At 37.6% G+C, this 27,226-nt stretch overlaps 3 protein-coding genes across 5 annotated transcripts; 1 reads left to right on the top strand and 2 right to left on the bottom strand.

The window, feature by feature from the left end:
• wdr95 (WD40 repeat domain 95) lies at positions 1-19,753 on the bottom strand. 2 transcript variants are annotated; one of them, XM_044202874.1, is made up of 30 exons: positions 19,203-19,753; positions 18,500-18,764; positions 17,248-17,301; positions 17,077-17,160; positions 16,881-16,946; positions 15,581-15,811; positions 14,760-14,845; positions 14,534-14,626; positions 14,402-14,447; positions 14,255-14,301; positions 12,774-12,891; positions 12,509-12,578; positions 11,785-12,025; positions 11,590-11,695; positions 10,780-10,931; positions 10,469-10,571; positions 10,215-10,321; positions 10,039-10,118; positions 9,888-9,942; positions 9,758-9,803; positions 9,275-9,334; positions 4,906-5,068; positions 4,712-4,807; positions 4,551-4,609; positions 3,850-3,982; positions 3,682-3,721; positions 3,189-3,277; positions 2,119-2,303; positions 1,891-1,992; positions 1-1,766 (listed from the first exon to the last, which is right to left on the bottom strand). In XM_044202874.1, the coding sequence occupies exons 1-29, from the start codon at positions 19,268-19,270 to the stop codon at positions 1,924-1,926; spliced, it is 3,012 nt and encodes a 1,003-aa protein (XP_044058809.1). In that variant the 5' UTR covers positions 19,271-19,753; the 3' UTR covers positions 1-1,766; positions 1,891-1,923. The 2 variants fall into 2 exon arrangements, with proteins under 2 accessions (XP_044058809.1, XP_044058810.1); XM_044202875.1 differs by having other exon boundaries at positions 1,895-1,992.
• A 106-nt stretch (positions 19,754-19,859) lies between these two features.
• LOC122879131 (testis-expressed protein 26-like) lies at positions 19,860-24,362 on the bottom strand. 2 transcript variants are annotated; one of them, XM_044202876.1, is made up of 7 exons: positions 24,233-24,362; positions 21,428-21,506; positions 21,164-21,326; positions 20,901-21,057; positions 20,553-20,714; positions 20,290-20,448; positions 19,860-20,179 (listed from the first exon to the last, which is right to left on the bottom strand). In XM_044202876.1, exons 1-7 carry the CDS (start codon positions 24,279-24,281, stop codon positions 20,046-20,048), a joined length of 903 nt encoding a protein of 300 aa, XP_044058811.1. In that variant the 5' UTR covers positions 24,282-24,362; the 3' UTR covers positions 19,860-20,045. The 2 variants fall into 2 exon arrangements, with proteins under 2 accessions (XP_044058811.1, XP_044058812.1); XM_044202877.1 differs by lacking the exon at positions 24,233-24,362 and adding an exon at positions 22,503-23,080.
• Positions 23,622-26,425, top strand: hmgb1b (high mobility group box 1b). The gene is made up of 5 exons (XM_044202878.1): positions 23,622-23,776; positions 24,951-25,106; positions 25,258-25,403; positions 25,512-25,686; positions 25,848-26,425. The coding sequence occupies exons 2-5, from the start codon at positions 24,960-24,962 to the stop codon at positions 25,980-25,982; spliced, it is 603 nt and encodes a 200-aa protein (XP_044058813.1). The 5' UTR covers positions 23,622-23,776; positions 24,951-24,959; the 3' UTR covers positions 25,983-26,425.
• The last annotated feature ends 801 nt before the right edge of the window (positions 26,426-27,226 follow it).

Raw genomic sequence — 27,226 nt, 5'->3', positions numbered from 1 at the left:
TAATGTTAAACATGATTTATTTATAAAATATAAGGTTGGCAAATTTGAAAGTATACAGGCTTTTATTAATAATACAATGTATGCCAGAGCACCTTCACAATCATCTCTCATAATCAATACATTTATTACACATAATACATCATACATGTCGAAGATAAAATTATGCAAACTAGAGAAAATTATCACTGAAAGGATGTGATATGTTTTCTTTTCCCAGTAATTCTATCATATTTTCAGAATCAGGTCTGGATAGCTGGCTCAGGAACATTAAATTCTCTTTATCCCAGCCATTAATTCTTCAAAAAAGAAAGAAAAAAGTTTTTGTTATATTTAATCCTGAAATTACAGGGTTTTTTTGGCGCCTAGGGCGCAACTGAAACAACATGTAAACACAGTACAGACATATTATCACCTTTAAGTTGATATGGCTACATGTTAGTAAACAGTTGCCTATTTAGCAATCCAGCAGTCACGGAGCAACAAAAGCATTTATTTGGAGTCATGTTTGTGTCCACCTGATGAATGTAAGTCCAGTATACACTCACCTTTTAACTCTGTTTTTGGTCTCCACACACTCCTGAGGGATATATCTGGCTCTTTAGCTGCTAAATGCTCCACTATGTTCACCAGCTAGTCGCTAACTGTGTCTGCCTGCTGTTTAGTACTGGGCAGATAGTGTGCAGTGGATTTTTAGAGCTTTTTCACTGAAAACAGCTGCCTGCTGCACCCGAAAACAACACTATGAGAGCAGTGAGAGTGAACCAAAATAGTAAAGCTGCAGGCCAGTAAACCAAAACAATGAGCTTAAAGTCGCTATAAAGGTTTATAGAGTTGACAGTCGGGTGATAATTCTCTGAGGCTTTGTGTCTATGACCCATTTCACATTCACAGGAAGTCATGTGATTCATTGTTAATATAAAAATATTGGATTTAGCTGCTTAAAGGATGACAGACTGAAGTTCAGTATCTGTAAAATAATTCCATCCTTAGTTTAAATATTTGGCCTGGTTATAATAAAGAATATCTATGAGGAATTTATTTCTATTGTTTTACACATTGGTGTGTAACTCACTAAAATGGTCTACGTAAGTCTAAGGAACACTGAGGAAAATGTGTCCTGCTCATCTGAAGCCATAAATGTCAAAGTTATCATTGCTGCTCTAGTCTGATTGTAAAGTTTCCAACCTCTTTTTACTTCACTTCCTACCAGCACTAAGACCTGGACAGTTGTGTGTTTCAAAATGCAAATAAGAGCAATTTTGTGGAACAGCACTCTGGAAAGCCGTTTACTCAGCTCCTTTTTAAACGCGAGCAGCTGTAGATCCTGCAGAACTTGTAGAAACCTTCCAGCGAGCACTTGTGCAGGCTTAGTTTGGATTAATGATCATTTCAGTTATCGTCACATTTTCTCTTTAACACTTTCATTTATTCATTGTTTTACTTCACATGGTCTGTTGTTGAAAAATCCAGTTGGGTGTGATTACACACAGCCCGAATTCTCACTATTATTTCATTCTATTTATTTTTTCTTTGCTCTGTCTTTATGGTACTGGATGCTGCAATGACCCAGTTTTCCAGTTGTGATCAATACAGTTTCATCTTATTCAGTTGACTCCAGTTCCTCAGTGCTGCTTATGAAAGGATCGATACCAGCAAGGGAGGGGTCAGGTCTTTCAATAGTGTTTGGTGGCTCCACAGTATCAAAGCCTTTCAGAGCACAGTGGTTCGATTGCTTGTTAGTATGCCTGACAATTTCATGACAGAGCCTGAAATGCAAAAGAAGACGCACTCAATCTAAATATAAATCTGTCACTTTTAAAGCTGAGTCTGGTGTAAGACTTGCATTGCATATGTACAGTAGCCTTTGCTGTTGTAATGGTTATAACTCACCCACCCTTGTGTTCCTCTGGGTAAAACATGCTTTTAATCTTCCTCAATGTCTGTGTCACTGATGGATGTTGGAGGAAGTCTCAGCTTGCTGTGCGTCTCTGGCTGCAATTATGCCGCAAGAGAAGCACACAAAGTTCAGTTCAGTTCAACATTTGGAGGGGGACGAGACAGAGAGAGAAACACACCTTACACAGCTCAGATAATCATTTGTGAAGTAATGCAGCTCACCTTTAGTTCCCCTATATGAGCCTCAGTCTTGTCAGGATTGATGGCATCAGAAAGGCATGTTTTTACATTCAGAATTTCATGATCTGGCATACTCAGAGGATCAATCAGAATCTCATAGGGGACAGCAGGATGCTTCCAAGAAGAGGAGATGTGGATGCTCCAGCTCTCAGACTGCCCAAAGGTCCCTGTGGATAAAGACAGAAATTCTCCAATTTAATATTTTTCCAAATTGTACAGCATGGTGCTGAAGCAATGTGACACAGTCAAAACTGTGGCTTCTTAAAATGTCACAATGTCTGAATCTATTTGAAATAATTTCTCTGCAGCAGTGCCCTACTGTGCATCACACCTCCTACAGACCCATAGAACATTTTTATCTTTATTTCCTTTAAGTAATATCAATCCATTTGAAAAATAAATGCCACATTATTGCTTTTATAAACTTGAGCATTTTAATGACATTTCTTCACGTGCAACTATTTTTCAAAAAGGTGTGGAAAAATATCAAGACAGATGTGAACTTTACTTTCATTTTTTCTGTCTACTTTCTCTCAGTGGGCAAAACTGAAGATCATTGCACTGAGAAAAATCCCAATTTTCACCAAAATGTTATGGACTTTAGGGAGGTTCTGCATCACTACCAGACTGAATGGCCTGACTCAAAATCTAGTTCTAAGATTTTAATTTATTTAGGTAATATTGAGCTTACATAGTGCATATCTAAGTAGCAGTGCTTGTTTACCAGCTCTCTAGGCAAAATATAATTAAGCTGCCATGTAGTTTGCTAGGTGCACTGTATTTGATGGATACTTGAAGATAACCGGGCACATACACAATGCACAGGGAGTGGGTGGAAGGGGGTACCACAGGGGTACAACAGCTAATTTTTACCCCCCAAGCTCCCCTAGAGGGTTAATCCAGCCATGTGTACTGTCACACTGAAATGAACATGCCCATAAATAACAGCATTTCCACCTTATGCACTGCACCATGCTCAAGATTAATGTTATTAGCATGAACATTAATAATGTCTAGAAAGAGGGGACTGACAGATGCAAAATGACACCTACCTATGAATTCTCCATGTGCACTCCAAAGGCGCACAGTGTAGTCAGTGGATGAGGTAAGCAGCACTTGATCAACGTCAACAATCTGCAGGCTGGACCAGAATAAAGAGACATGAGATGAAATGGGAGAAGGCATTTCTGGCAGAACACTCTAAATCATCCACTCTGTTGGTACGTCTGATGGCAGATGCACCCCGGGCAGCATCTCACCTATACTGATCGTCTGTTTAAGACCTTCCCCCACACAGTCTCTTCTACACTTTGTTTGTCTGCTGCAGCAGGAGGAAGTTATCCTGTTCCTGCTGCCACAACACCCCAGACTGAGAATGATTGGTTCCACTAAGGATGTACCCACGGGGACTTTTAAGCATACAACTAGCTAAAAGTCAACCCAAAGTCTAACTGCTGTTTGACTGCAGTTACCCAATCATTTTAAACTTAAGATAAGATGAATTTGTGACTGACCATGCTAAAGCGTGTTGTGTATTTTACATACCCAGTAATGCTGCTGGTGTGGGCACGCCAGAAGTATTCAACTGAATCAATGTGAAAAAACAAACAGAAACACTCTCACAAAAGTGATTTTGCATGTTAGACAATATCTCTTCGTATTTCCACTGTATATCAAATGAAAGTCAATGGCAAGAAAAAAAATGAAGCTAACCTCTAGGTGATTTTTGCTCAGGGGAAAACTTCTCCATGTTGTAAATGTAGACATAACCAATTTGGTCTGCAGCGTACAGCAAAGTGTCCTTGTCTGTTTTAGCCAGTTTTATAATCTTTTGTTGGAATCTAGACTGCAAAATGGAAACAAAAATTAATTCAAATTCTTATGAGTACTTTTCAGTCACACATCACCAACTATTCATATTCATTATTTGGAAATGGCTCTCTTCCACTCAAATAATCTGATATATAAATGTGCCAGGCAACATACTGTAGAAACTAATCATGAAGAAATGAAAGTACATGAAAATAAGAGCACCTAAAAATTGGTAAGAGCCATTGTTGCTAGGTAACAAAACACAAGTGGGGTATGATGTTGTTTTTAGGGTTTTTTTGTGTGTCTTGTGTGAAAAAATATGAACATCTTTATGTTTTATAACCTAAAAAGCTGTTTTATTTCAGCTTCATGCCCTCATGTTCACCCACCTCCCAATATTAAGGTCCCCTGCTTTGCATTATGTAGCTGCAAGGAAGGTACCTGCTAGTTGTTAAAAAAAGTAGAACTAAGCAAAGAAACAGTGCACCACAAATTATCTTACTGTTTAATCAGCAATTTTGAAGGTAAGAGAAAGAAAAGTAAAACTAGAGTCCTTTCCCTTCATATCCCAAAGTGAAACCAAGAAATGTTAAATATCTTACAGCCTTGAAGTTGCCCACAAATTTTCCTCCACTGAGCACGTTCCAGAGATTTATAGAACCTGTAACAGAGAAAATACATAATCAACAGTGTATTGACAGACATTATGAAAGGTTGCAAAGTGCAATCTCGCGCTGTGATTATTGCTGTTCATAACACTGACCCATGGCCCCAGATGACAGGAGAGCTGTAGCCGAGGAATACTGCTGTAACTTGGAGTTCTTAAGGAAAATGATGCTTGGGACACTTGTATCCAGTCCTGTGGAACAGAAGAAACATCAAACAAATGCAATGTTGTTATCACATCAGAGTTTTTATTGAATACATTCATCATTCACTTTGAAGCTACAAAATCACCTTCAACATTTTGGTGCTCAGCTAGAAGAGGGCTGACAAACCGACACTGTATACGTCTAGAAACCACATTCCACACTATAATCTCTCCATCATAGCTGCTGGTGGCTAGGAGAGATGGGGGACACTGCGCCACACAAAGGATGTCCTCCTTATGGCCATTTTTCTGAGGAAAGACAAAAGTGTGAGCCTCTCTAAACAACTGCAAGATAAAAAGTTAATTAATGCCAAATTGAATTTGCAGTTCAACTGGCCAGAGTCATTTTAGTCAAGACCGAGTTATTATGAAGGATTCCTGTCTTTGTTTGCAAATTAAAAGATTTAGTGTATTACTTCTCCCATCACTTCAGCATGTTTTTAACCAGCTGTGGAAATAGGTTAAAGCTTCAAAGTGTATCTCTTACACTGGCATAGACAGTGCAAAGTTTCTGCCGCCTTTTCTTTTAAAACCAAATATTATTTTCTAACAGATAAAGCTTGATATGCTAATAGAAGGCTACAGATCATATACTACCTTAAAGGAATAGTTTTTGGGAACATTTCGGGGAAAAAAGCACATTTGCTTTCTTGCCGAGCATTAGATGAGAAGATTGATACCACTGTCATGTCTGTGCCTAAATATGAAGTTACAGCCAGCAGCCGGTTAGCTTAGCTTAGCACAAAGACTGGGAACAGCAGGACCGGTTTGTCCGAAGGTTAAAAACTCTGCCTATTAGCACCTCTACACCTCACTAATTAACATGTTACATCTTAGTCTTTGCAAAAACCAAAGCATAAAAAGGACGAGCTAGCTGTTTCCTCCTTTTCCCTGTTTTTATGCTAAGCTAAGATAACTAGCTGTCGGTGGTTGCTTATATTTCTCACTCAGTCAGACGTGAGTGGTATCAATCTTCTCATTTAACTCTCGGCAAGAAAGCGAATAAAATTATTTTACCAAAATGTTGAACCATTTCTTTAACCATATCAATTTCGAAATGATCAAGGGGTTTGCACACCTCACAGGATAAGTGAACATCTTAAAGATCACCAGTCTGTTTCAAAGAAAAAAAATCAAAGAAATGTCTCTCTGAAGAGCTAAGGAGTCCCATTAAACAGCTGGATGAAAAATTTTAATGTTGTGAGTTTTCACTGAAGTCTTGATTTTGCTTACAGTTCTCTGGCCAAGTGTGTCACACATTTTGGATCAACGACTGACTTGCTGTCAAACCCCTGAGTGAGCAGACAAGCCAAACATTGCTCCAGCCGCTGTAATTCACACTGATACAAAGCGATCCGTCTTGTGCTTTATGTGCTTATTTCTCACTGAGCTCAACAGGAATATTTAGCTTGGAGCGCTGCTGCCAACAAGAAACTACACAAATCAGGAAAAGCAGATGGCATTTTTGACTTAGTAACTGATTAGTGAATTTACTGTAAATTGTATTCCAAGCCAAAGCGAAATATTTAGCTGAATTGGGCCATGTATTACATTTTTAATGAGAATAATTTAATGAAATATTGAGAACACAACACTGACCATATGGAGGAACAGAAAATTCACAGTGAACCCGAGGCTCAGTGGATAAGGGAAAGGGACCAACATATATAGAACAACCCATTGATCTTCCTCCGGCAGGCCATTAATGAAAAACAATTTCAAGGAAGGGCTCTATAGAAAATCAAAGGGGTCACTTTTCTTACTGGCCACTGTAATGCAATCTTTCTTCTCTGTTAATGGTCCTCTTTGGGGGTGAGTGTAACCACCAGCTATAATGAAAGAGATGGAAGTGGACTCAGCGTCACCTCCTCCAATGGATTATACAGCGTTGCTGAGAATCAATTTTCCCTCTTATAGCTCATGTAGAGAAATTGTGTGCATTGTTGTCAGAGGTAACCTGACCAGTTATACAGGTAAAATCAGATAAAGGAACTGTAATCTACTGTGTGATATTGCTGGGGACTGATTATAAAAGGAGGTTTTAAAGCAGTGTAATGTGTGTTATATTGTATCACATATAAGCTATAGCAGAAATGTCTTTGGAGAAGGAATTTAGTTTTTAGTGAAATATCCCAACAACTATTTGGTTGATTCCATGAAATTTGGTACAGATACTCATGGTGCTCAGACAATAAATCCTAATGATTTTTAGTAAACCCCTGACTTTCACTGTAGTGCCAAACGAATGACATTCCCATCAGCCTCAGCTGTATTTTGTGTTTAGTGCTAATTAGCAAAAGTTAGCATGCTAACATGTTAAACTAAAATGATAAATATAGTAAACATTGTACCTGCTAATCATCTGCATGTTAGCATTGTTATTGTGAGCATGTTTGCATGCTGATGTTAGCATTCAGCTCAAAGCACCAGTTTGTCTTAATACAACCTTTATTTAACTAAGATAGGTCCCACTGAGATTTTCAAGGGAGTTCTGGCCAAGATAGGCAGCAGCACAAAATAAAAACAAGCGATTATAAACAGACACAAAACAGAAGAACAGACAATACTACAATATAAAACATCTCAAGGAACAAAGTGCAGTACAAGCAACGCATCCAAAACATCACTTTAAGCACCAACAACGATTCTAGTAGTAGTTGTTTAGAAAAATATATATAATATAAAAATTTTACCTTATAAATATAATAAATATTGTAGTCTAAAGGTTGGGTAATCAAATTAAATGAGTGGTTTCTTTCACAATGAGATATCCACTAAGTATAAAACCTACTCTGACAAAATGATCAATGATGAGAATTAGAAAGCAGAAAAAACATCAGTGGTGTTGGCAGCTATCTGTCGTGCCTTGCATTACAAAACATTTTAGAGGATCAAATCCTATTTCTTGAAATATCTGTATAACTTTTTGAATACACAATTATCATGTACCTAAACTTTTGTTCCGAAACTAATGCTCATCATCATTTTATGTACAAACAACAACGTGCAAGAAAAAGTCAAGGGATAAAATACTGAGGTAACCCTATGAGACACTGTGGTGGGAGTGCATTGGGCATTTGATGCACACCTTGTGTTCTGAACTGAGACAGTGATAAAACCATTCTTACATTTCAGTGACAGCTCTGGAGCACAGCCTGTCATAAACTACATGTATACTGACAGGTCAAAGCTTGGCTGCACTGGGACTTAGACAGAAAGCTACAGTATGTGATCTGAGGACATCAACAATGATGTGTACGGGAGAAAACTTTACTGAATATGATCAATAAATATTATATAATTACACTATATACATTAGTATATATCCAATATGGGTACAGGAAGATGGCAAATCATTTCAAAATATGTAATAGAAATTCTCTAAACTGAGAGAAATGAAACAAGGAAAAAGCAAGAATAAAAGGGAGATGGGGTAACTCTCTGCTTGAGTTAAAAAAATAATTCTGCAGGCGATGCTGCACAGTAGGGCAGAGATCAGGGAGGCTTTGTTACCCATCTCTCTCTGAGCTTTCCAGCGAGTCAGCAAAAACGATTTTTAGGACCAAAGACTACAGTGTCCTCCATGTGTCCATGTAATATGAACACAGAATCAGCAGGGAAGCTTTATCTTTACGGCCCTGTGGGTGCACCAGTGACTGAGGCAGGGCATGGACAGAAGTGGCCAAGCACCCCTACTATATAATGCACAATGATGAGTTAGTGTATACACAGCATTTCAGTGGTCTATTGTAGTCAATACGGAGCTAATTTAACAATTTCATATCCTACTGGGTACTTAAATATTTGCAATGCATCATATTTTCAGATTTTTATGTAAAATCTTAAACTGATTCTGCAAGTAGCTTGTAACCATGGCTGTCAAATAAATGTGATGGAGTAAAAAGCACAATATTTGTCTCTGAAATGTAGTGGAGTCGAAGTATAAAGTGACATAAAATGGCAATACTCAAGTAAAGTACCTGAGGTACCTCAAAATTGTACTTAAGTATGACAGTACTTAAGTAAATATACTTCATTACTTTCCACCACTGGAAAATGCAGTGCAATTTTAATATTTTTATAAATAAAAATACACTGAAACAACAAACAGGCTATGTCTGCTTTTGCCATGCTGATTATAAATATGGTGCTAATCGAATAACTACAGAGCTCGCACACATTGTGCACTTGCCTGATGTGTTTTTGATCATGTATTAAGTTCACAACAAAACGATCCAATTTGGCCTTCTGTCACTTTCAACACAGAAAGCTGTGCTTTTTAGAAATGGCGGAATAACGATTGAATCCATCCAATGTTTCTACTGCTGTCATCTAGTCTGCCTGAAATAAATGTCACAGGGGGAATACAAACTCTCAGTCGGAACTACTATTTTGGTCCACGTGAACATCTTTTCTCAAAGTTATTGTCAAGACAGTTTTCTGTTCATTAATCACCAGATCATCCTGCCATGAAGGCTGCGGCCTCTGGACATGATGAAGGTCCTCGGGTGTGTCCTGACAAAATACAGATGCACAGTCAGCAAACAGGAGACATTTTACATCTCAGTATGCAAAAGTACAAAACATTTTTCTATGTTTGAATCATAAAAATAGTAGCTGATAGAACACACTATTAGCACATTAAAATTATTATTAACCAAACAATGACAGGAAGTGTCATCCACAATGCACCAAAAAATGTGCACACTTCTTTCTCATTTGTCTGGTTTTATAATAAAATTCAAAACAGGCTACATGTGGCATGAACTATCAGTAGTTTTTTTGCTGTTTCAGAATGAAGTTTAGCTGGTAATAACATTGCAAACAAATGCAAATAGGATGCAATACGATGTAGGGATGGAGGAATTGAAGAAATAACTGGAATGGGATTTCTGAAACACAACTGACAAATACTCATGTCTTTTCTTTTGTACTCACTGAGTAAATGTCAATCTTCCGGTCCCGGCCGACAGACATCACATACCTTCAAACATAAATTGCACAAGCTCAGCATGGATTAAAATTTATACTGAGCCTACTACTTGCCAAATATCATGTCATTACTCACAAATTCCTGTGAACTTTCAGAAAGATGCAGTCACACACCTCATGACATTCACCATCTACAGGAAAGATTGAAAGTGATTTTTCACAATTACTGGATAATATAGTATTTCAAACTTTCGGTTGAGGGAGTAATGAAAATGTACAATACGTACCCTTCTTTAGTGTCTTTAGACACTGACCATTGTTGAAGTTCCAGATCTTTAAACAACCATCCCTTCCACCTGTAATGAGTCTGCAAACATAATAACATTCTGTAGTGTGATGAAGTGGTGGGTAAATATATTTTATGAAAGGTGAAACATTTCACAAGCTGCTTCATGTACTGTACCGCCTCCCTTTAGGGTCAAAAGTCATGCACGTGATGGCAGACAGGTCATGAGTGCCACCAAACTCAAAAACCTGACGACCAGTGTCAAAATCCCAGACTTTCACCACCTGAAACCAGTAACATTTTGAGTTAATTGTATGGTACTGTCTATGATGGTCATGTTCCTGTTTTAACACAGACTGGATTAATTTTTCAGTGGAAATGTGAAGTTGGTCATCTGTGTCCGTGATGTTGTAAAATACTAATTTACTCACAGATCCCTCGGTGCAGCTGACAACTTGACGAAACTCCTCACTGTAGCCGCAGCACATTACAGGCTCATTATGTGAAACAGTCAAACGGCTGTGAAGCCGTAGCCTTACAGAGGGAAAAGATAACAAAATGAATAACAGGGAGATGAATATTAAGAAACAGCAGCCATCTCTGAAGAAAATCTTAAATTCTGTATCTTTTGGGTGAAAGTGGGATGTTTAATCACAAACCATCATCCTTAAATTATTTTCAAAATGTCCTCAGAGTACATTTGATTCTATGATGAATAAAACACAATTGCATGACAGCCAACCTTATCTTCAGGGAGAGCACAGCCAAACAGTCAGCTGCAATGTAAAGGGATTTCATAGCAGAGGAATACGAGCATGCAGATATGTCACCATGAATCCTGCTTGATTTGGGGTCTGCTGTAAACAAGCAATACTGATCTTGAATATCCCAGATCTGAAATGGGAACAGGTGAACAGCGAACATAATTTATTTAAGCAAAAGCAATACCACATTAAAGAAACAAGTCCTGCATTTAAAATTTTAGTTAAGTAAAAGTATATAAGTATTAGCAATAATATCTACTAGTATCAAAATTAATTGTCATGCAGACTGGCTCCTGTATTGTTATATTATACTACTGGATCATCAATATTAATGTATGTAAGCTGCACTTAAACATTGTAGCTGGTTGAGGTGGAGCTCATTTATACTGCTTTTATTACTGCTGTGTAGTTTCATCTGTAATTATGCATCATGTTTTATAAACTGATTATACATTTGTTTGTAAAACCTTAATATGAAAAGCAACTAGTATCTATAGTTGTCATATGAATGTAGTGGAGTAAAAAGTAGAAACATTTCCTTCTGAATTGTAATGGAGTAGAAAAATGGACAAAATGGAAAACTCAAGTAAAGTACAAGTGTCTCAAAATGTTACTTAAGCACAATACTTGAGTAAATATAATTCTAATAAATAATAATCTTTCCACCACTGCTGGTGAAATGTCTGCAGTCGTTAATGCATATGCAGTAATACGAATGCTGTATCCATCTGGATCATTTAGAACAGACAAAATCACATATGAAAGATAAAAAACAAGTTATGAATCACTTTCACAGAGCCGTCTATGGAGACAGAGAAGATCTGACTGTCCGCTGAAAGGATGCAGAGGTAGACGATGGGAGCAGAGTGGCCTTTCAAAATACCAGTTGGTTTCCTAAAAAGAAAAACAGAACCAAGAGGAGGAGGCTTTTTAAGATAATGTTAATTGTCATAAAGAAAGCCCACTGAATTCTGGTTCCTCACCCAGAAAAATGCGGGTTCCACATGCGTATGAGTCTGTCCATGCCTCCAGTGACCAGCAAGCTGTGCTTTCGACAAAGATCAAAAGTCTTGACACCTTTTTGGATGGTGAAAACTGTCTGGTCACATGATGCCCGGAGCTGTGGAGTCCAGCTCAGTTGGACCTTCTTGGTCTTACCTTCATAGCAGGCCTCTCTAATCTCACTCAGCTGCTGCTCAGCGTCTGTTAAAGGCAGCACACAGCCTCAAGAAAAAAAACAAATAAAGCTTTTAATTACAAGGCCATGGGCATCAATCAAAACATGCTTTTTGGAGCAAGGGTAAGTCATTATCAGAATAAATGACCAAGCTGGCAAGTGGATGGGTGATCACGCACATACACACACACATATATACACACACATGCTGGCATTGATTGGTGAATTTGTGATAGATGAGTCATCATGAGTCATCACCCACAGCTCTCCTACCAGGCTGCCTAATGTTCAACACCAAGTTTAATTACTGCACATTGTAAAGTGAGTACTTTCTACCATCATTTTCAGCATGCGCCATTTTTTATTTGGATCTTAAATCACAGACAAGTCGAGGAGAATATGCATGCGGAAGAACAGATAAGTGTTGGTAAGTCCAAGTCACGGATTGTTTGTTATTATCCTGATGGTGCTGCACATACTATGCCAAATAAAAATAAAAAAGCCAAAGAAACAAGCTAAACAGAAATTACCTATAACGAGAGACGAAGATTCTTCATTTGATGAGGAGACAACAGCTTGAAAACTTTGAATATATTTTGCCTAAATATAGAGAGAAGAGTTAGTTGCTCAGTCTATTTCAGGATTATCTGTTCATAATACAAGTAAAATTCCACACCATTGAACAATATTTATTGTTACACAGCTTCTGCAGATATTGTAAGTGGTCACTTGGCTGAACATAAATATATTTCTTTTTAAGTAAAGTGTACATACACATGAAAGCTAAAATGTCACCTGTGTTACCCAGTCCTGATGAACCTTCCATCTTACAAATGTCACATTCGGAGAAAGCACTGCATTGTCAATCGCTATGTTGGGTATATTTACAACCTTTGGTAATTTATTCCATAATCTATAAAAAGAGAAATTGAGATGTACAATCAGACCTGAAACTGTCCACATTTTCTGAGTTATAGCCTCATATTTGTACACAACATATAATTTATTTGATTGGCAGGAAACCTATAGGAAGCAAAGGTATAATTTTCCACCACATCTTTGAAGTGACTGTGCTAATGCGACTCTCAACCCATACACTCCAGTTCCAGTAGAACAAAATAATTGCATGCTCACTACTGTGAAAGACATGCACAGGTGCCACATTTAACTGAAAAAAGAGAAATACAAAAGAGCATTTTTAAATGTTGTTGCCCACAATATGGGCACAATACAATGGCCTATCAATCAATGAATTACTAAGTACTGACTCACTGGAACAACTTATACATACTGTATGACACAAACAGATTCCCAACAGGTTTTTATAGCCTGGGAAAATAATAAAAACAGATGCATTTGCAATTGTTTTAAAAAACTAAAAATAACTCTTACTGAACTGAAGACCAGACATTTTAGTCTTAAATGTGATTCAAGATAAAAACGTACTTTTCTACTGCTCTAAATATCTGCCTATCAAAGTTCAATAGATGAAAATTGCATTATGTTAGAACCAGAAAGTTTGATTCATTGCAAATGTGTATCACAATTCAGAATGAAACTAAGCCATGACCTTTAAAAAAATAAACTCAAGAAAGGAAATCATAATTTTCATCTTATTCAGTTAAAGTAGCTCTGTTATTGTATGAATGCACAGATTTCTTTTTACGTACAATATTGGAAAATTACGCATCTAAATAAGCCATTCGGATTCTGAGTCTGATGTGGCATTTATTGTAAAATCGTGCCATACCTGCTATCATGTTACTCAGTAGAGAGTCCCAAACTTTTTACTCATCAGCACAAGTGTTATGTTGCTCAGGAATCACCAAACGTGCTACAAAAGTATCTTACTCATAGGAAATATTCTTGTTTCTGTTTTTCACTAACAATTTCTTTTTGATCAGACAAGAACATGATCTGGAAGGGAAACAAGTACACAAATCTGATTGGCTGTTAATAATCTCCCTCAGGCTCAGCTGAGTTTTCTTTGGTTACCCAGCTGTGTAGAGAATCAAAGAGTCTATTCGCTAACTTTGAGGAGCTGGCAGAATATATGCTCAAATATAATATGCTCTAAATTTTCTGATACAATTATTCTGTAAAAAAGTGTATACTGTGGATGCTAATAATACCTTTATAATGTGTTTATGATACCTTGCTATGGCGTCTTCTAATTCCTGTTCAAATAATACTGAATGGCAGTGTGTATGATGGTTAATTGAACAATAGAAATAAGAGTGAATATGTGTAGCAGGTCTTTGGAAAAGCACATTTACCTGAGGGTATCTCCAACAGAGGATATTAAAATGATGGTCACACATCCCTGAAACACAAACACAAAATTAACCTATCCCAGTATTAATAACATGGGATATAATCATTTTTGTTTGACAATTGGATCAGGATTTAACAAAGTGACCTACCTCAGTGTCTCCATACAGAATACAACATTTATCAGGGCCAGTGTAGCTATGAGGAAAAACACAAACCATCATGTGTGTTGGGACTTATTGTGACATTTGTAAGATACATTAACATGCAGTATTGTTGCTCACCTGTAGTCTAATGTCAAAGGCACTGTGTCTAGTGCATTGATCTGGCAATAAGGCTCCAGCGTGGAAAGCTCATAAAGTTGGATCTCTCTGTCCCTGCAAGATAATGAAGACAGGCACAATAAATAAAGCTAGAATAGTCTGGAACCTGCTGTTAACAAGAGTAATCAATGTACTCAATAAATAATTTGGTCTCTAACTTATTTTATTAAACCTTTTCTCATATTACCCCGTTCCGATCATCAACTTGTTGTACTCTGTCATCAGAGTAAAATCACTTGCCCACTTTGACTTCCTGTTTGCAGGTCCTTCATTCTGTAAATAATGAACAAATTAATGTTAAAAACTATCACTTTCATGAAATTCAATATATAACTATAAGAGGTAGACAAAATAACAGCTTTATAATTTGATGCAATCCAATAGAACAGACCTGAAATAAATACTTGACAATAAATAAATTGATCCAACTAACAAGTGTTGCCTGTGTTGCCTATAAGCCTGAAATATCTTATTTCCCTCATTTATAGACCTCCATTGCTGTCCAAAAACTACTAAAAACACATCAATGAGCACTGGGTGACATGTTCCTTCATTATGATGAACAGGACACTAATTTATTTTGAGCCATTGTCACATACACATCCTGCTGCTGTAAATACTCACTAGAACACCAAAGTGTATTAATCAGCCGCTAAAAATAGTCCCCAACAAATCGACTATTTACTCCTGATTGAGTCATTTTTGCTAAAAACTACAATGCCCAGCTGTTTTTGGAAATGTCTTTTAATGAAATATTCTAATGAAACTATATATGTGTGAGCCATTCATAAAGATTTGTGTCTTCAGTAGGAACCAGTGAGCTTGGGGCTGAGTGCCACAGACAGACTAGAGAAGTCAGAAAGTATTGAAAAATGGACTAACACATTGTTAGTTTTGATCTTTTCATGGGATTTGTTGACAATAAGACATATATAGATATATAGAATGACACCAGACTTCCAAGAGTCCTTAAAGTATTCAGGTAAATGTACAAAAGTTAAAACATACAAACATGTGTTTGGTCTTCAGTGGTTTAAGTTCAGGGCTCCAGTAGCAAACAACTCCATCTTCTTGCACTGTGACGATGGTGCCATCATGGGTGGAGTGGATGTTGACGATGGGAACGCCATGACACAACTCCTTCATAGTGGCTGGCATAGTGAAAGCCACCTGCTTACTGCGTCTTGCACTTTCCTGCTTCTCTTTGTACTCCTGCAGCATGTGCGTGCAGAACTCACCCTGCATCACATTACTTTGTGTTAGAACTGTTAATGTTCAGGTTGTCTATCCTGGATAGTCATAAAATTGTTATCATGCTTATATGAGCAAGGGCGTAGGTTTGGATTCAGAGACAAAAAGTTAGAAGTTCTTCAAAAAACAAACAAAAACAAAAAAATTCAAGTGTGTGGATAATGAATGCTATTTCCGACATTACATATGTATATCAATCTAGAAAATATGTAATTATGAGATTTATCATATCATGCTTTCCAAATTAATGGTAGTCTAATAAAAAAATAGAAATGCTATGCAATTTCTGTATTAATTCACTAACCTTACTTCAAATCACATTTTGTTTTTGTTGATAGAGACCTCATACTTCATGACGGATGAATATTGTATATGTATCTTCACTAAAAAGAGCATTGTCCTTTACTGTCTTATTTAATGTTCAATTTTTGACTGATGTTCTAGTATAGCATATTTTCAGGAGAATATTAAGTATAAAAGACATAGATTAATGATATAGATTAGACATATGCGCCCCATCCCCAGTGGAAATTCCGCCCCTTGTGTACAATTGTAAAACTAATTATTTGACTCTTGCAATTAATAAACAAATCATGCTCCAATGTTATATCAGAAATCTAGAAATATATTCTAATCACTTCTTTACAAATGTACAAACCAGGACAAAATGTTTCAGCTTTACAATCCATACAACCTGTAAAAATTGACTAACTATCCAAACGGAGAAAATACAGATAGAAAATATATTAAAAATCAAGTCAAGCGTCAAGAGTCAATACCAATGTAGGCTATTCCTTGGGACACCATCGCCTTTGAGTCAGCACAAGACAAATGTGTTAGTGTACAGTCAACTTGGCACTAGAAAAGCTGATTTAGCCCGAATCATTGTGTTCAGTTACACTTGCTTCACAAATCCTAACTGAATTACTGTTGCTGTCATATTTCATAGTGGCCTCACTTTTTTATTGCAGATTCCTGCTAGCATGCAAGGCAATTCTCCTGACACTGAATAAAAAGGCTGCATGCTCCATAATAAAAAAAAAGATTTTCATCTCACCCATGAAATCCTTCCTTGGCCTGAATAATCAATCTTCTTAAATAACCCTTGAATCTGTGCATTGCTCTGTGAAATTCAAAGAATAAAAGATTAAAGTACAATGCCACTTATTGTAAATTAATCAGGTAATTGCAAAGTCGTGAGACACAGAGAACACAGAGAGAAAGACATAAAGAGAAATGTCACACTGTCTTACTGTCTTAGGCAAACCCAAACACTTCTTCATTATACGTCCAAAATTCTTCGCATCAATGGATCTCAAGCCACCCGTTTCAAATTGCTTTATAAAGAAAAATACAGTCAAATCTTCCAGAAATGAATAACCAGACTGTCATTGTGTTTTTAAAAGATGCAGTTTATACAGTACCTCAAATGCTAGTTTCAGTTTCTGTAGGTTGTCGAATGATATCGTCTCATCAATCTTGTTGGAGAAAGGAAAAATGGTGACATTATATTATGACATAAGCCAATTTCTATCATGCAGGTTGATTATGAATATTATAAGAAAAAAGCACAATGCACAATAAGACCAGTTATTAAGTTTAACTGGCAAAAATGCTCCTTCCATTTTTTTTTACAGTCCACTCAAATCAACTCACCAGGCAGTTCATAAAGTCTGAATGCTAAAAATACAAATTAAGGTTAGAGAAGAGATATTAACAGTGTATTTTTATCAACACACATGATTAGAACTCCACCTCTGAGTACTAATGACTAACTTTTATGGCCACTGCAAGACACCACCGGCTATGACATGTCTCTGAGATGCTTGCACAAGGCCGGATGACAGGCCATGCTCTCTGTGTTAATGGCCTTTGCCACGGTTTCCTAGCAACGGGTCCTCGATCCATGACACTCTTTGATCTATCATTAATAAATAACAGGGATAAACAGCCTAATTCCTCAAGGATGTAACTAGGTTTCCCCACAGTATCTCCTGAAATGCCGAGATAATTGTTTAATCAGTCAGAGTGATGGAAGTACTGAACGTGTTCACATAACCTTAGCTGCTTTACAAATCCCTTTATTAGAGCTGCATAACTCTGAACTCCTGAGCCTGTTCCGCCTAATCTGTTATGGCACATTGCTCATTACATTAAGCAAGAGTGTGACTGACATCTGAAACTGAAACCCACAAACTACAGCCGGTGCATTTGCACCAGCCTCCTACATCATTCCTGTCAGTTTGAAAGCTTGAATTTGAATCTACTGGGGTCCTTTAAAGTAGTTGGCTCAGCAACTATGTTTGTTTTACTTTGGCCTGAAACATGGCCATCCCGTGCTCTGGGACAGATTGTTCTACCCGATGCACCGTCAGGCTGTAAGTAAATTGATCATCAACTTGATTTAAAATGGCATTTTTAGCATTACCTCACATTCATTATGCTGGTGGTGAGATATGCTTCAGCTGAAGTTGAGTTTAAGCACTCTAGAAAGAGTCTGTAAACTGGCAAGTGTTGCAATGTAACACTCTAGTGACACCTTGAGGAAAGTAGAAACTAGGAAAGTGTGAAAATGTTTAATTTCACTGTAGATTTCGGACAACCTTTCAGATGCAGATAGGTTCAAATAGGTCACATTTACTTTCTCTGATTTCATAGATGTTTTTAAAACTGTACCTTGAGGCTGCAGAGACTGCGAGTTGAGTCAATACTGTGGTGTTGTCGTCTCATGATTTGAGCCTGATCTCCAAGTGTGACAGAGTGTCTTCGCCTGTTCTGTTTCAGCAGCTCTCGAACCAGCCATTCTGGATGCTCTTTTCTGTCCTCGCTGATGCCCACTCGTCCTGGTGCTGAGAAGTCATCTGTGACTTTCTCATCCCGACTACCTGGCCCAGAAGTTTTTCTCGTCCTCTCCCCTGTACTCCCCAGTTCAGAGAGGATGCTAGAGGATTTGAGATGTTATTTTGACTAAATTCATGCACTGTTCTTATAGCACATTGTTATTATGGGTAAATATTGTTTTGGCCCTCATTTAAAGTATATGAAGACATTATTGTATCTTTACTTGACTCAGGGTAGCCAAAATTGTTACAAACTTTAAAAAAAGTGCTAGTGGAAACCACACATAATCTTAGGAATGTGTTTATAAATTCCACGTGACCAGACTTCTTGTATTACATGGTAACTGCTCCATGCTGCCACAAATGGCAACTCAAACACCATAACAACAGTAAACATTTTCTGAACATAGAGAGAAACAAGGCAAAGTCATTAACAACTGTCTAGACATTAAAACTAAATTGATATTGAATAGGATGAAACTCAACATAAACATGTGTTGTACTATGGCAGTAAGGAGAGCAACAAAATAGCAGATTACCTGGTCACATGTTGGGTTTGCAATCTTCCTGAAGCTGAAGAAGAGCGAACCTTTTTCCCCATAGGCATCCTTGTAAGATGGTGTATGTTAAAGGTTGATGTGATGTAAAAAGCAGACTTTAATGTAGCACATTTCCTCAGTCAGACCTCCAAACAAATGTTAAACAGACAGATCTCACATTAGACTACCCGACACTCACGCTAACATTACACCTGAGCAGAGCAGGTGGCCCCATGGTAACTAAGAAACCAAGAGTGACAACTGAGACTACAAAACTAAAGATAAGACTCTGCACTTACAGAGAAACAGCTTTATCACCATGTTAAATCTTGTTTAAAACTAACAATAGATTGCATTGTTTACATTGTTCTTTAGTCAGTTAACTATTGTAGCAATTTTCAGGTAATCATAGTTTAATTCATCTCAATATTTACACATTTTTACATTTTCATTGCAACTACCAAGGGAATGAATTAAACAAAAAGACAATTAATATTCCTTTTGGAAAGACTTGGAAAACAGTATTTCACAATACAAAAGTGATATTCTGTGCAGATAATCAATGCAACTTTTATTCTGTCTAGTTATCAAGCTGCAAACAGACTGCATAATGTCAGATAGCAGAATATGGGGTCGATGAAACAAGGCAGACAAATATCTTTTCATCAGGCAGAGATGTTTAATCATCACAACACACAGCTTCCACACAAAAACATCTGAAATTAATTCTGTAAGACACAAATTTACAGTGTGTGTGTGTGTATATATATATAATTTTACTCCTACCTTGAAAAAATGAAATACAAACACAGATAAACAAACTACTAACATAAGCACTAAGGTTCAGAGAGGTCCTGGCCAGCTTGATATCCACTCTGGTGAGCAGGAATTAAGCACAACTGCTGGAAGTTTATTCACATTCTCCCTGTTGTTTGGATATGCATCTTTACGCAAAACTGTTTTTACAGCCTCGTTTTCTGCAAAGCCAAAGACACAAAACAGCTATTACATGTCTGTCAAAATCAAAATCATTAAGCAATAAACTGTTCAAATGCTCAAACATTCAAAGGCATAATTTGACGCTAACCCTCAGGTAAAATTCTGTGTAACTGCTGCAGCTCCTGGGGTAGCAGAGACTTTATCACACATGTGACATTAGGGACACTCTTTCCACAAAACCTGTCGTAGTTTGTCAAATCTGATCTTTTCTGCAGAGTGTGGACGTGCCTTTGCACAACAGTTGGAACTGCAACACACAAAAGATAATCAATTGACTGAAATCATTAAGCTTGGTTGCAAGGACTCCTTGCTGTGTTTACATCAGTATTTGTTTTTTTTAGCATACAGTACCTATACCACGGCAGGCCACATTAGGATCTGTGTTGTTGTTGTTGTGAGAGTTATTGCACAGCAGTTCGAGTTTTTGCTTTGGCTGGCGGTAGTTGTCCCTCATCTCTGTGTCAGTAGGGAGTGGCACTTCACGCTTGCTGTGTACAGGTTCAAGTCTTCTTTCTGCATTATTAATATAATCATATCCTATCAAACAAGTCCCACAACAAAAGGAAACTAAGCTGTAGAGAGAAATATTATGATTTCAGTGATGGTTTGATTTGGACATGCCGGAGTGCTTGAATGTCATTAGTTCAGGCATGTTCTGACATGCTTTCATACAAGACTGAACCAACAGACTTGTCCTACCTTGAGGCATACCCATGAAGTCACATCTGTAGGTGGAGCGGTACTGTGCTGTCAAGGCCTTACGGATCTTCCTCTCAGATGGGGGACAATTCCAAGGGAAGCTAACATATTCAGAGCTTCGTGCGGCATCCCTAGGCAGCCTCCACATCATGAAAGACTTGGGGAAAATAGCTTGATTTAAAGGTTACGGTACACTGTGAGAGGTCAAGCATGACATTCAACTATAAATGTAAAATTGAGGCTAACACAGCCTAAATACCAACCTGACTGGGATGCGGGTTGTTTCTCCTCTGCCCTGAGGCTGTTCCTGTGCGAAGGCATTCAGGTTTACAGGCTGGCTTCCAGCAAAAATCCTCATTGTACACAGATGAACCAAAAGGTGCAGACAGCGAATACGAGTCTATAAATGAAGATGACGTTGGGCACCTACATATGCATCAACATAGACATATAATTACACACACACAAACACACAAATTCTCCATGTCTATTCAGAACTTTACCAGAAGCCCATAAATAGAACTTACAGCAGAACCTCTGCGGCTGTGTTTGGCCAGTAGACGAATTGTCTTGCATGAGATGTTTCATACGGATCCCACCACTGTTCTACAAAAGATTTTACTATTAGATCGTAACCCTGAATTCTTGATAGGACGTGCACACCAGTCACTATTATTACAAGTAATAAGCAGGGTGCACCTTCTCTTTGAATAATCTTTTTTAATCAGTTCAACACGCAAGACAGTAAACACACCTAACTCAGAGTTCACATCCAAGTTTCCCTCTTACAGTCAAGGGTTCAGGTTTCAGAAGTGGGGGAAACAATGAAGTAAAAAAATTAAGCAAATAACAAATAATGCTAAAATTGGTTATTGTGTTTTCCATAATAATGGTAGTATAAGAAAATTTAGAAATGCTATGTAAGCCTCTGTATTGTAACCCTACTTAAAATCATTTTTAGTTTCCTTAATACATACCTGATACTTTCTGATTTGCATCTTTATTACAAAGAGAACTGGGCTTTACTATCTTATTTTTGACTAATGTTCAGTTCTAGTTCTTCTTTTTTTCAGTAAGAGAACAATGTTCAGACTTCACTGAGAAAGTCAACTTGAAACTACAAAAGTGAGGGGGACATAAACAGGATTTTGTAAAGTGAGGGGAACATGTCCCCCCATCCCCAGTGGAAATTACACTCACACTCACAACAGCAGTTAAAAACCAAAATTACCCCGAGGCAAGGGGGCATGGATAGAGAAATTAAATGTGACACAATAATATTTACAATGCTGTAAGTTAAAAATTAAAGTATAACTACAGGAGCAATTATAATAAAATGTGACTTTGTAACAGTCCAAAATAATACTGTGGAATTATTCCCACTAAAAATGTATAGTATAATGTACTATATGATGTATATCATATAGCCTAATTACTCAACATAATGAGATAAACCTAGCAATTTACAGTAAACCAAGACGTAACAGAAATGTAAAAAAAGATATTATGATGCCTGCTAAATGAAATTAGACGTAGATTGTTACTTTCAAATTAGTTAACAAGTTTCTTTCAATCTTTACATATCCTTGGTTTTAAAATTACCTTTGGTTGCCATTGGTGACCACTGTTTTGGAAACTTGTGCTATAGTTGTTTTCGGTGTAATGGAAACCTTTCCATTTCTATTTCCAGAAGAAATTTCCCTCAGTGGACGGCTTGCTGAAAAGCGTAACTGACAACTGTGGATCCTAAATTTGAACCTTTATGTATAACAATTAGAAAGTTTCTCTTTCATGTATTGGCTCAATCTGTACAGCAGCAGAGCTGATCCCAGCAGGATGTTTCTAGGTGCTGTGGTTATGGAGACCTACAACATTTGAATGGCTGCTGTGAGCTGCTCAGCAGGGGAGATGTGGCATTAAAAATTCAACATTGCCAGAGATGCCTTATTTATGTCTGTTTCTGACAGAAACTCACAATGCTTCAGAAAGAAATACTGGACCTTTTACTCCACTTCATTTACTGTAAATGACAGCTATAGTTACTGGTTACTTTGCAGATAAACATGCTATATACAAAACATGGAACCATCTTATAAAATGATGGCTAGTATATAAAGAAGTTCAAATTCTTCCTTTATTTCGGGAGACTCATCTTTTTACAATTTATGATATTAATCACATTAATTCACAGACTCACTCCTACTCAACCAGACAGTCAGCCAATAATCTAAATCTTTAAATCTGCTATCTTCTAACCTGTGAAATAAATAAAAACTAAAATAAAATAAAATTAGCTTTACCTTGACCAGATACAGCATTAAAATGCTGCCTACATATTAATGCACACATAAAGACAATCTAGTGGTATAACACCATATATAGGCCTATAACAATATAACACTCTAAATCAGTGTTAAGGATAGTTTGTTGATAATAATACTTTTACTTAACTGTACTTAACGGAGTATTTTCACATTGTAGTATTACTTTTAGTTAGGTAACTTAAAGGATGTGGGTACTAGTTATACCCCCACACAATTCTGCACTTGTTTTCCATCCCAACTTCACTGACTTGCATGCATCTTTCCCTTCTCTGAAATAAAGGCGCAGACTGTTTGTCATTCAAGTTTAGCGCCATCGCCCCGTCGTGTTTTGGACGACCAACTGTACAACAAACAGGACTGAGACAGTGAGTGTCCAATAAGATACTCCAAGGAGTTGACGGCAGCCAATGTCCGACAGCCGGAGCCCAACACACGGGATAAACCTAAACACACAAGGATCCTCACTGCCAAAAGACCGCGCACTGACAGTGCTTTTCGTCCCATTGTTTGAAACGTATCGACGTACAGCTGGCCTCTTGTAGCGTTGTAGGGGTAAGCATCATAAATGTTATCTTATTAACAAAGCGACTTGTGTGTACATGTTACAGATGAAACAGTGGGCAGCGTTGTGGTTTGGACAATGTGCATCGGGTGTTGTAGGTTACATGTTTAGTTGCATGACTGACCTTAATAGGATGCTAACACAGAATCAAGATCCTGCTGTTGTTTAACACTGTCTTGCTAACTTGCTAACTGTCTAGGTACGTAGTTACCCAACACTGACATTAGCTGTGGCCATAAATAATAACCAAAACAAAGAGGAGGCTAACTCCCCCAATGACCCAAGTTAACTACTACGCTCGGGTTAGCGTAACGTCCGCTAATGTGTTACCAGCTAACAGCGACGAGCTAGCTAACTCACATAGCCTGACAATGGTGGCTGGTTGGTCTGGCCGTGTTGCTATCATAAAAGCTAACGCTAGCTAGAAGGTGAACGTGGGTTAATACCGCTGACTGGTGCTGAGGCAGCCCGGGTGTGGTGATGCAGGCGGAGCATCTTTCTCCGAGATCATCGGCACTTTCACTGAAATTTTAAATCCAATAATCTACATTTTTCAGACGTGCCATTTAGGTTAATAAACGGGTGGTGTGTGGCAGCAGTCTGCTAGCCATTGTTAGCAATCTAATCAGCCATTTTAATAATCGTCTCATGTGAGGAGCACTGTGGCATGACAGCTTGCTAGAATTAGCTAGCCTAGCTAAAAGGCTAACGCTAAAAGGAAGATGACACAAAGCAAAAGAGCGGAGCCATACTGGCTAGCGAACAATCAAAGGCGGTGGTAGCTAATATATTCATCAACATCCCAAAGCTGTCTAGCTACACGTTATATCAATGGGAGGCTAACGTTACTAGATAATATAACGCACTGTGCTGTTTGTCACTAGCGCTGTACTGTGTCACTGAATGGATGTTGGAAGTAAAGTACCAGTAAAGTAATTTGTAGCTGAGTGTAGTATTAAAATAAGCATCACGTTGGCCTCTGAATATAATGAATTATCAGTCACCCCAGACACCCTCCTCCCACCACCCATTTTAAACAATAGATGGAACTGACAAAGCAAGTGGCAGACAATTGACTAGGGGAATATTTAGATATTGCCACTGCCGCTGCATGACTAGACTTGGATACATTTCTCTCATAACATTTTTTTTCTCTCTATTTAGTCATCCAAGATGGGAAAGGATCCAAAGAAGCCAAGGGGCAAAATGTCCTCGTATGCCTATTTTGTGCAAACATGCCGAGAGGAGCATAAGAAGAAACATCCTGATGCCTCTGTCAACTTTGCAGAGTTCTCCAAGAAATGCTCTGAGCGATGGAAGGTAAATTATTGTAATAATTAATATTTCTAAATATTAATTATTCTAAATATCTGACTCTTAAAAAAAAAAAAAGTATTCTCTGAATCCAATATTTTCTTTCAAGCAGTGTATATCTTCTAGGTTGTTTAAAACTGCTTGTGTCTTCCCAAAGACAATGTCACCGAAAGAGAAAGGCAAGTTTGAAGATATGGCCAAACAAGACAAGGTGCGTTATGAAAGGGAAATGAAGAATTACATTCCCCCCAAGGGCCAGAAGAAGAAGCGATTCAAGGACCCAAACGCTCCCAAGAGACCACCGTATGTACCATAATCAACTTGCTCCACACTAATTTTTATTATATTTTTTTCTGACAAGTGCTAAGGGGATTATGATATTTTAAACACTGACATGTTATTTCCCCACAGGTCTGCATTCTTCCTCTTCTGTGCAGACTTTCGCTCCAAGGTAAAAGGTGAGAATCCTGGACTCACCATTGGGGACACAGCAAAGAAGTTGGGAGAGATGTGGAACAGCTCATCTGCAGAGAACAAGCAGCCATATGAGAAGAAGGCTGCGAAGCTGAAGGAGAAATACGACAAGGTAAATAGACTAAGCTAGACGTGTTTTTGTGAAATTTGAAAATCTTATTGTTGTTTTTGAGGTCCAAACGTGAAAGATTTGGGTGGGCGTTTACTTGGAAGCATATAAAAGAGTAGGTTTCTCTGTAGCACTAAAATCAACATTTGTTGTGCTTTCCACAGGATATCGTTGCCTACCGCACGAAGGGCAAAGTGGACTCAGCATCGGCTGCTGCAGCAGATGATGATGATGAAGACGATGAAGAAGAGGAGGGAGACGAGGAGGAGGACGAAGACGATGATGAGGATGATGAGTAGATTGCATAGGGATGGGACCTGAAGTTTTGTTTATGCCATATAACCCTAATATAATCAATTCACCATCTTGAAACAGAAGTCAGACTGAACAAGAACATGTGTATATTTAATGTTTTTAAGATGTATAGTGTTATTCTCCTTTTCTTGTAAAGTTAACACTACATATCTTAAGTTTGGGATTTTCTAGTGGTTGTTCTTTATCCCTGCCATATTATGTAACGATTTAGGAGGACTACAAATCAGTATGAAAGTAACTAGTCTTTAGGTGTTACGACTCAAAAATGAGATTTCTGAGTTGTTAGTGTATTTTTCTTTACTTTGAAAAATATTTTTTTATGTGCCGTCCCAATGTCTTTTTATTGTTCTTTGAATACCACTCTAATATCAAATGCAGCTGTCGACATTCAAGAATGTCTTCAATAAAGGTCGTTTTTTTTAAAGAGGTTTGTGTTTTTTTTCTTTGTCTAATTTGACTTTCTAAACATCTCCTTGGCAACCAGTCAGTTATCAAAGGTCTATCGTCATTTAAAAAGTATAGCTGATGGCTGCACAAGTGAGTAAGTGTAAGATAACATGACAGCTCTTAGTTTCTTCTGTCAAATTACACTTAAAGAGCAGAGTTGAAAACAGTTTTTTTTTTTTTTAAAGTTGAAATGAGGACTAAATGGTAACCAGATTAGTTGGATTCAGGGAAATGTTTGGCCAGCAGGACAGGAAATTGGCAACAGCAAGTAATATGAACACAATCAAACATGTCTTAGTTTGATTAGTTTGATTTTGCAGAGTTTATTGGTTCTAAAAACAGTCTAAGGGCTGTGATTTGGAAAGAGTCAATGAATCAGTGTTCTGCAGGATTATTGCATTTACCTGGAAATAAGTGTGCGTGTCTGCCTGACTTGTATTTTATCTTGTGCTAGGCTTTGTTTTTTTCCCCAAACTGTTTTGAAAAGTGAGCCTAATCCCTGGTTAATTATTGTGCTAAAGTTTGAGCAACCTCAATCCAGAAGGTGGCGCCACGATGGAGTAAATTGTACAGTATGCAGTTAAAAGTTTAGACTATAGTTAGTTATTGTGTCATGTACACACAAGTGCCAAGCCCACATGGACTTACAAGACACCAAAAAATAGTTGCAGTGATGAAGCATTTGTCAGAAATGAACATAACATTGCAAAGAAAGTATTTTGTCTTCTGTCCCATGCTATACAAATAAAATCAGCCAAACATAAGGTTCCCTTCCTAAAAC

This window comes from Siniperca chuatsi, linkage group LG7 (genome assembly GCF_020085105.1).
Source record: "Siniperca chuatsi isolate FFG_IHB_CAS linkage group LG7, ASM2008510v1, whole genome shotgun sequence".
Taxonomy (NCBI): Eukaryota; Metazoa; Chordata; class Actinopteri; order Centrarchiformes; family Sinipercidae; genus Siniperca; species Siniperca chuatsi.
The sequence above is the reverse complement of the archived record's forward strand: the minus strand, read 5'-3'. Positions and strand labels throughout refer to the sequence as shown.

Bases quoted from the DNA above. Each gene is read 5' to 3' on its own strand.
- LOC122879131 (XM_044202876.1), bottom strand. From the start codon at position 24,281: ATGCTCCGCCTGCATCACCACACCCGGGCTGCCTCAGCACCAGTCAGC. The intron at 20,715-20,900 runs GTAGGACAAGTC...TTAATAATGCAG, and splicing joins CTTCATGGGTATGCCTCAAG to AAAGAAGACTTGAACCTGTA. The intron at 20,180-20,289 runs GTTAGCGTCAAA...TTGGCTTTGCAG, and splicing joins ACACAGAATTTTACCTGAGG to AAAACGAGGCTGTAAAAACA.
- wdr95 (XM_044202874.1), bottom strand. From the start codon at position 19,270: ATGCCTATGGGGAAAAAGGTTCGCTCTTCTTCAGCTTCAGGAAGATTG. The intron at 16,947-17,076 runs GTAAGACAGTGT...TGAATTTCACAG, and splicing joins GTTTGGGTTTGCCTAAGACA to AGCAATGCACAGATTCAAGG. The intron at 3,983-4,550 runs GTAAGATATTTA...TCCATTTTGCAG, and splicing joins TTGTGGGCAACTTCAAGGCT to TCTAGATTCCAACAAAAGAT.
- hmgb1b (XM_044202878.1), top strand. From the start codon at position 24,960: ATGGGAAAGGATCCAAAGAAGCCAAGGGGCAAAATGTCCTCGTATGCC. The intron at 25,404-25,511 runs GTATGTACCATA...ATTTCCCCACAG, and splicing joins AACGCTCCCAAGAGACCACC to GTCTGCATTCTTCCTCTTCT. The intron at 25,687-25,847 runs GTAAATAGACTA...TGCTTTCCACAG, and splicing joins TGAAGGAGAAATACGACAAG to GATATCGTTGCCTACCGCAC.